The sequence below is a fragment of the Taudactylus pleione genome, unplaced genomic scaffold (assembly GCF_031769625.1).
Source record: "Taudactylus pleione unplaced genomic scaffold, aTauple2 ptg000529l, whole genome shotgun sequence".
Taxonomy (NCBI): Eukaryota; Metazoa; Chordata; class Amphibia; order Anura; family Myobatrachidae; genus Taudactylus; species Taudactylus pleione.
Window position 1 is genome coordinate 4033388 of NW_028284931.1, and position 8509 is coordinate 4041896.

Here is an 8509-nt window from a genome sequence, read left to right on the forward strand (position 1 = left end):
TGAAAGGAGGTGGTCTGTCAAGGTAAAAAGACAAGCATTGGGTAGTCTCTGTGGCCCACCTGGAAAACTTGCTGTGGGCCAACATTTGGGAACCCTTGTTATAGACCATCAAAAAAAATCTGTAATAGCTTATTCGGAAGCGTCTGATTTTAACTTTATTTGTTATTTATAATATGTCTGTCTGCTAAAAACAGTTTAAGGGTCTCATCTTCATTTAACAAATGTTTTTATTAATTATACTTATTATCTGCAATGTTTTGATTTAATAACATATTCCTGCCGATCCCATTGTAACTGTTCTTAAACTGGTGGATTGGGCCAACATATTGTCATCGGCCAGTATGTACCCACTAAAGGCGACCATGCATGCTCCTGCAGGTCATCCATTGGTCATTCCATCAGGCTGCATGTAGGGCCAATGGAACGACCCAGCTGCCGACGCTAGGCAGGTGAATGGAGCCGGTGCCCGACATGACCTTTGTAATGTTATGCCGCCCGCCCGATACGTCGGGCCGTCGCATTGCTGGGTACACACATCGGTAAGTTTTACACCTCAGAGTTACAGTATCCGTTGATGATGCTTTGTTTTTATATATGTATACTGGATTTCTTACTGCAACCATCCCACCCTGCTCATTATGCAAGCAAGATATTCGATTTTGGAGATCTACTATTTAAGGAAAACTCTATATTGCACCTTCTATCTAAAAAGTTACTGCGATACAAATGGTATACATGGTTTTATAGATTTGCATAATTAAAATATTAATGTGTTAAGATATTTACATATTTTCCTTTAGGAAATGGTTGAAAAAACATTTAATAATAGAGGTACCAATGTATTGAAGTTGCACATCTTAATGACAGACAGGAACCTATCTTGCTACAGTCTGGACTGTACCTGTTTTAATGACCATGGTGAATGTGGAGTTAAATTATATTTTCTGTTCTCTCCTAGGAGTCTGTCTCAGTCCTGAACCTCTTCACCAGAATACGATAAAAACAAAAATAAATCTCTTCATTGTTCTTCACTGGGCATGAATGAAATGACTTTTTTCTTTTTCTTTTTACCCAGTAGAGAGACTGCGAATGGTCTGGACACTATGCTGTGATTCATTAAAAGACTTTATAGGGATGGGAGGCATTAAACTGCAATCTTCTATCTGTATATTGTTTTCCATCAATGTTAGGGCAGTAAGAAGAACTCGCAATATTTCTGTATACTGGCAAGTGGGTATAAGCAACCCTACTGACCATGTTCTATAGATATGTATGTAAGTGTATGTATATAAATAACTATGTATATCTTATAATTTGGGATTAACCCCTTGAATAATGAGATGCAGTATTCTCTAGTAGCCAGAGAGCTAAGTCAGAGAGACCCCAATCCCTATTTTAGACTTTTCGGGACCATGCTCTGTTTTATAGAGGTATAGTTAATCCTCATATCCATTTGTCTTGTTTGCATGCAGAGGAGTTCACATACTAATATGTAATATATATATATATATATATATATATATATATATATATATATATATATAAATAATACATATATACACATATACACACACACACCCCTGTACACTCATTACAGCTATAGTTGCAACTTATTCACCTTTTTGTGAACACTTCTGTGCTTAATCTGAGAGTGGGTGGGAGGGCTAATATGTATTCATATTTACAATTGTGTGAATGAAAGATTGGTATTCTCATTGTTGCAAAATGTTTGTTTAATGCTGTGCAGTCTCTTTTTATGGGTGATATTATGTATTTTTTAATGTTAATTTAATCTCATTTTCAAGATCGATCAGCAGTATTGCCTGCTTTTTCCCCCATCCATTTTTGTTGCATTGTTTTGCACAACCAAGGAATTTAGGGGAAGGAAAAAAGTCTGTTTGCTCAAGGAAAGCACTTAATCTTTGATTACTAGAATAACCCTTTACTCACTAGGCATTACAACCTTAACCTGTAAATTGGTTAATTCAGGTTGTTTGGAGATCGTTTGTTCTATACTGCAGCTGAAGTCCTCTGTTAATTCTCCCCAGAAGTGGGGCATGTCATCACATTTTTGTTTTTTAAAGAAAAAAAAAAAAAATCACATCTTGATGTTAAAAAATTACTGACTAAGCCTGTTTATTTTTGTGACTGATATATTTTAGATAAGACTGTGATTTGTAGGGTTGTCTGCTTCCTTCAAGTCTTATTGGGTACATAATCTTTGAATGATCCAATAACTGTAATTCCTACATAAAGTTGCATATAATTTGAAAGCTAACCAATATCAAGAACACCATTTGCTACATGTTTGTGAGTATTCAGATGTTTTTTACTATTGGATGAAGCTGTTAAGATTTAGTGGCCCTTATAAATAATTTAAAAATTTTGGTTGGTTTATTTAATTTGTTTATCGCTCCAAGTTAGACCAGAGACTTGTATATCTCTTGCGCTATGTGGGCACGTAATACATGTGACAGGCTTTATTTGCTCTTTTAACAGTGTTCAAGAGTACTCTCTTTATACAAGGCTTCGTCTTGTAATATATGTTAAATAATTTGGGGAAAAAAAACAAAGGGTCCATAAGTTTCAAACCATATTTATTACTTACAGATGTTTCCTCATACACCTAAGCCTCAATTCGCCACACAGCGCGACATGCCATGAGCTGCCAGGTCCCATGTAACTCTAAGTGTTGAGTTTTGTTTTTTTTTGTCTGGCACCTTGACACTCTTCACTCTGTCTCCTAACACTGCTTAGTAAATAGACCCCTATTTCTTGTTAGACTTAATGGTCGTCCTTTTAACTGGGCAATCTACGTATCAGGCTGATTTTTCTGTAGACAGCCCAGACAATGGATTCTTACAGAAATAAATCCATACTGACACCTTCACAGTGGATGTTCTTACTGGATTGTGTACCCAGCACTAGTTTCTAAATGTGTTGTATTGTGAGAAGTAATAGCGGATGTTACTGTTTATAAATGAGCAATGACCAACAGGCTTACCTCTTTGAAATGCTGACCGAAATTGCATCTTTGCGTGCAATTTCGATCTACGTCTTAGAGAGGTAACCATCTGGGCGCAGAGGCAGACTGAAAACATCAGCCACTTGTGTGCGACATCAACATTATGTGCACCTCTGCATCAGACCCACTGTGTCAAAGTATGGGGGGAAGGGGGGGGGGTGTATCCTATTACCCACGGTAATTTGCCGCATACAAAAACTGCCTTTTTTTTTTTTTTTTTTTTTTGGAAAATTTGTTACTTGCTTGAAAACAGGCCTTGAAAAGCCATGGACCTATGTCCTGAAAACAAAAAAAATCCTGTTAAGTGCCAGCCCTAATTGGATAGTCCTTTGGTAATTAGAAGCGGCATATTACTGTGGCCAATAGGGTACCACCCTTTGGCGGTTTAAGAGAATTTGCCATGGACCTTACTACCTAGCGATGCCAAAACTCTAATCCGAAGTACCTAGTACACTCACTATAAGCGAGCTAAGACGCCAAATTGAGGGAAAAAGTTCCCAATCCAGGTTAAACAAGCAAAAGACAGATCGGATACGAGTGACCCGTGCCATGCATAGTTATGCTTCAGCGGTGACTTTATACCGATTCCTTTGTGACAAAAAAAACTAATCGAAAGTGCCTAGTACACTATGGGCCTGATTCAGAGATGTATGCTAATGCCACCATTCTGCGTCTGTACACAGCTGCTGTGCGAAAATATGCAACTGTTGTAGATGCCAAGAAATGTATTGATAGTCCTGTGGGATTTGAAATGTTGGAGACATTTTTCTTGCGTATGGTATCACAGAGAATGTGACACGGTTGGGACACACCCGCGTTGTTTACCTTCATTCCCTGTTACCTCCCCCAAACACTCACTGACTGTCAATCACGCTGTGAGTGAATAGTTGCTGCAAGTTACTATGGTAATGTGTCTTGACGCATGCGCGGTGCACCGATAAACTCTTAACTGTGGTAATCAGCCGGCTGTAACTTATGAGATGCAGGATCCAATCGGAGACATTCCCTGCAGAGAGCCTTTCCTAATGACAAGCTAGTGTACAGCTGGGTTCAGCACACACAGACAATTAGTGTGCAACTGAAGTCTGCACACAGGCAAGATACAGCTTAGAGCTGAAAACTAGACAGGATTTCCAGCTGCCTGCAACAGCCTGGACAAGACATGATACAGTGTCCCAGTCGCAACTATGACTGGGAACTGCCACCAAGATGCCCAACATTGGCATAACTTTTATATTCAAATCTATATACAAAGTGCATGCATGGCATTGTGGGTAAAGCAGAGTGTTGGTGCTGTGTTAAAAATGGACACAGCAGATTAGTGATTAAAAATTCCAGTGTACAAGGAAATGGTGGAGGGAATATCTGGGATTGGTATGAAATACCGCCGGACCTACTGTATGTCCTGTGGTTCAAATTCCGAACGTCGAAAGTCTGGCACCAGTCCCGACCGCTCTGAAGGTAAGTACTAACTAACCTAACCCTCCTTTAGGGGTTCCTAACCCTAAGCCCAACCCCCCCCGGGAGCCCATAACCTACACACACAAGCCCCCCCCCCCCCCGCGCGGCTTTCCGCGCCATGCTTACCTTTGAGTAAAGCTGAGTATATTTGTTATTAATGGCAGCTCTGAAGCTGGGTACAAAACACACCTATACAATTGTCAGCCTGTTCTTTCGATTCCGAGCCCTTCGATATCGTAAGAGTGTACGCACAGTCGATTCTGTTTTGTAGGATGAAAACTGGAGGACCGCATCTTCTGTGCAGTTTAATTTTCATCCAGTTCGATGGCCTGGTCGGACCAAAAGTGCTGTGTGTATGCACCTTCGACCGTTCTTATGATTGTACACCAAGCCTAGGGCCAACACTCAGGACGTGCAGAATTAAACTCCGTTCAGGAAGCGTTCTGTGTCGTGCTCCTTTTCATGTATACTGGCTTGGCTTGCTGGAGAGTATAGTTCCTCAACTTGCTTGGCTGTGTAGCAATGCAATTGATAGTGGACACAAGCATATGTCCTTTACCTTAAAACACCACATACTGTATACTCCATTTTGGTATCAACTAAAATCAGGGCTTTATGGCATGTCGAAGCCTAACATCACCCTGATATAATTAGCCATGTATTTACCTGTATAAAAAAAACACCAGTTTCTTCAGGGTCCATAGGGATCCACAGGGATACCATGGGGAATATTATGGTTGGAGACCAGGCACCAAACAGTTAAAGCTTCAGCTCCCAGGATACCTCGGGCCCTCCATATATACCCCGTCCTTAGCCATAAGACTTCAGTTGTTTGGTGTGGCAGAATCAAGACTCGCCTTTGTAACTGGACTTCTCAGGCATAAGCTTTTGTTTTTGGGTTGGCAGTACGCTTAGTCTGAATTAAGGCGCATGTACTGCAACTCAATCTACCTCTGCCGGGCCGCAACACCAGTAACTGGGCTTGTGATTTCGGCGGGTCACTGCTGAGCTTGCTAGCAGCAATGTTGTGACTCGGACGCACGGAGATGTCAGGTAAGGCAGTTACTCTTGTGGGGAACCGCTCGCGGCAGTCCTTGCTTCTGGTGTCAGGGACTCACCAGAAACCACTGCTTTCAGGGCACGGGATGCCTGGCTGGTTAACGCAGCTTAGGGAAGGTAGGCGCTCCCCCAGCAGCTCCGACCCAGGCGCAGTCCCTACGAAGGATTTTGCGCTTTTCAGTTGCTCCGCCTACCCTCCACGTGTGTATGAGATGCTCACAGTCCACTCTCTGTACGCCCTGTAACTGTTGGTCTCAGGAGGGTTTGGGTTAGTCTCCCTGTATACCTATCCATTGGTAAAGGTATATAGGGCCCGATTCAGACCCGGTCGCAAGTGCTGAGCGCTCGCAACCGGGTCGATGGTGGCCCAGAGCGCATTCGCACGACGGAGGGCATGCGCATGCACGAGACCCGGATAGCGATGGGCTATCCGTTGCTCCGGGTCTCGCACCAAAGGGGGCGTGCTGTCGATGTTGAGTGACAGCACGCCCCCTTTGGTGGGCGGGTCGGGGGGGGTCGCTGCTCAGACGGAGGTGTTCCATGCGCATGCCTACCATTTGGGGGCGGCCCCACTGACATCACAAGTGATGTCAGTGGGATAGTTTTTGGCTCTGTTTGAGCCAACAGCTCTCTGGGGCTTGCGGCCACGAGACCCTACCACAAGGGTCTCATCGCAAGCCCGATGGTCTTGACCATCGCGACCATCATCCTGGCTGCTCGCATTAGCTGTGGGTGGCAACCCACTGCAATGCGAGCGGCCAGGAGACCACTCCATAAATAAAAAAAACGCCCTGATTCAGAGCGAGCGCTCTTTCAGAGCTTCCGGTTCTGAATCAGGGCCATAGTGCTCTATATCCTACCATTCCTTTGTGTTTGTTTAGTTGATTGTAATTTTATTACATATGCATTGTATGTAATTGTTTGCTAGCTACTGTATTGATACTGTCTTTTATTTCTGTCTGTCAATTATAACTATCACTGTTTTTTTTTTCTCTCAATCCTCTTGGGGTGGAGGTTTTTCTGAGTACTTCACATTCATTATGATTTTGTGAAGGCTGTCACATAACATTGCAATTGTTGCCTTTATTGAACATGTCAAAAGTTAAAGGGATACAGGAGGACATTAAGGATGGTTTGTGTGTTGTCTGTTATAGAGAGCCACCTCACCAGTTTACCTGTCCCTGGACAAGAGGCATCTTGGGTATCCTCTTTGTCCCAGGTAATGAAGCAGTTTGTGGATTGTATGTCTGCTCCCACTATGCCTCCTTGGATGGGGTGTACACAGCAAGCTATGTTTGCACCTCCTATGCATCCTTCCTGGAAGGAAGTTTATTGCTATTCTAGTCAGAGTATGGCACCATCTAAAGTTGATAGCAGACCGGTAGTTACTAAGGCACCTAAGCGCAAGTTTTCTCTTGATGCATCTGAATCCATATGTTGCGCAGACTGATAATCAGAAGAATCAGATGATGCGCATGGTTCCTCCATGGTATAGCTCGGGGGAGGAGGATTTTCCATCCACAGTGGATGTTCCTTCTTTGGTGAAGGCAGTTAAATCAATCCTATATATTCAGGATGATGAACCAGCTCATAGTAAGAAGGCTCCAGTGTTTAATCACCACCGGAAGATGGTCAAAACTGAGTTTCCTGTATCTGAACAACTCTCACTGAACTAATGGATGTGGCATGGGGTAACCCTGATGATCGTTTTTATGTGAATAAAAATAACTGCTTTGCATCCTTTCCCGGTGTCTGTATGTACTAAGCGGGAGGTACCTCCTACTGTGGATGATCCATGTGATGCATTTAATCAGAAATGCTACATTATCGTCAGCATCTTCCCTGAAGGATTCCACGATGAAAATATTGTTTTAAGACATGCTTGAATCTTTTTATCATCTGGAGCAGTTACTTGTCCAGCTATGGCTGGAGCCTGAGTAGCCAAAGCTGTTGAAGAAAATTCTCTACCAAATGCTAAAAAGAAGCGGCTTCCTATCTGGGAGGAGCTGCTATAGATGCTGGAATTTTAGCTTCAGCAGCTTCAATAGTGGCACGGTTAAGATCCTGGAAAGCTGATACAGGATCAAAGAAGGCGCTGGAAGTTTTACCTTTCTATGGAAAAGTACTTTTTGGACCAGAGTTTGATAAAATAGCTTCAAAGTCAGCAGGTCTGCCATCTACAGCGACTATAAATTCTAGGTAGGTTTCTTTTCGGTCCTTCTGTTCTCCGGGAGGAGCAAGGGAACAGCCTTCCTCCTAGTTTTCGCAGAATATCAAGGCGACAAACTAAGAGGTCTGGCCCGGCAAGACATCCAGCTTCTAAGCCGGACAACATACCCTCTGCCTGGGGTATCCCAGGGTGGGAGGCCGACTTATTCAGATTGCGGATTATTGTTGTCAAATAACAACAGATGCCTGGGTCCAAGAAGTCATCTCAGGTTGTATGCCCTCACTTTCAGGAGGTATCCTCTCCAGAAGTTTTTTTTTGCACAGATCCTCCAGCAGATGCAGTCAAGGCTTTGGCCCTTCAGGAAGCCATTCACTCCCTGCTGCAGGCGGGGGTAGTAATACAAGTTGTTTTGTCGCAACAGGGAAGGCGTTGTTATTCCTATCTATTTCTGGTTCATAAACCGAAATGGGACTTATCGCCATATACTAAATCTAAAAACCCTCAACAGGTTTTTCTTCAGGGTCCATAGGGTACACAGGAACTACCTTGGGGGGTTATGTGGTTGGAGTGTTGCAGGCACCAAACAGTCAAAGCTTTAGCTCCCAGAATCCCCCGGTCCTCCATATACAGTATACACCAGCCACAGACATTCAGTTTTTTGTTTGGTGCTCAGCAGGATTCAGACACACCTTTTTGAACAGGGGACTGCTCAGGCAGTCCCAAGCTTTAAATTTATGATTTTATTTATTTTCTATTTTACTGGGTTAGCAGCGTGAATCATTCTAACAAAGATG

The 8509-nt window shown here is 43.0% G+C and overlaps 1 protein-coding gene across 3 annotated transcripts in view; it reads left to right on the forward strand.

The window, feature by feature from the left end:
- The window catches only part of FZR1 (fizzy and cell division cycle 20 related 1), a 111612-nt gene extending 108722 nt beyond the window's left edge, over positions 1-2890 (forward strand). For all 3 annotated transcript variants that reach the window (XM_088450831.1, XM_088450833.1, XM_088450832.1), the window contains one exon: positions 959-2890. In XM_088450831.1, the coding sequence (XP_088306957.1) occupies positions 959-1000 (42 nt within the window). In that variant the 3' untranslated portion in view covers positions 1001-2890. The remainder of the gene's footprint in view (positions 1-958) is intronic.
- The last annotated feature ends 5619 nt before the right edge of the window (positions 2891-8509 follow it).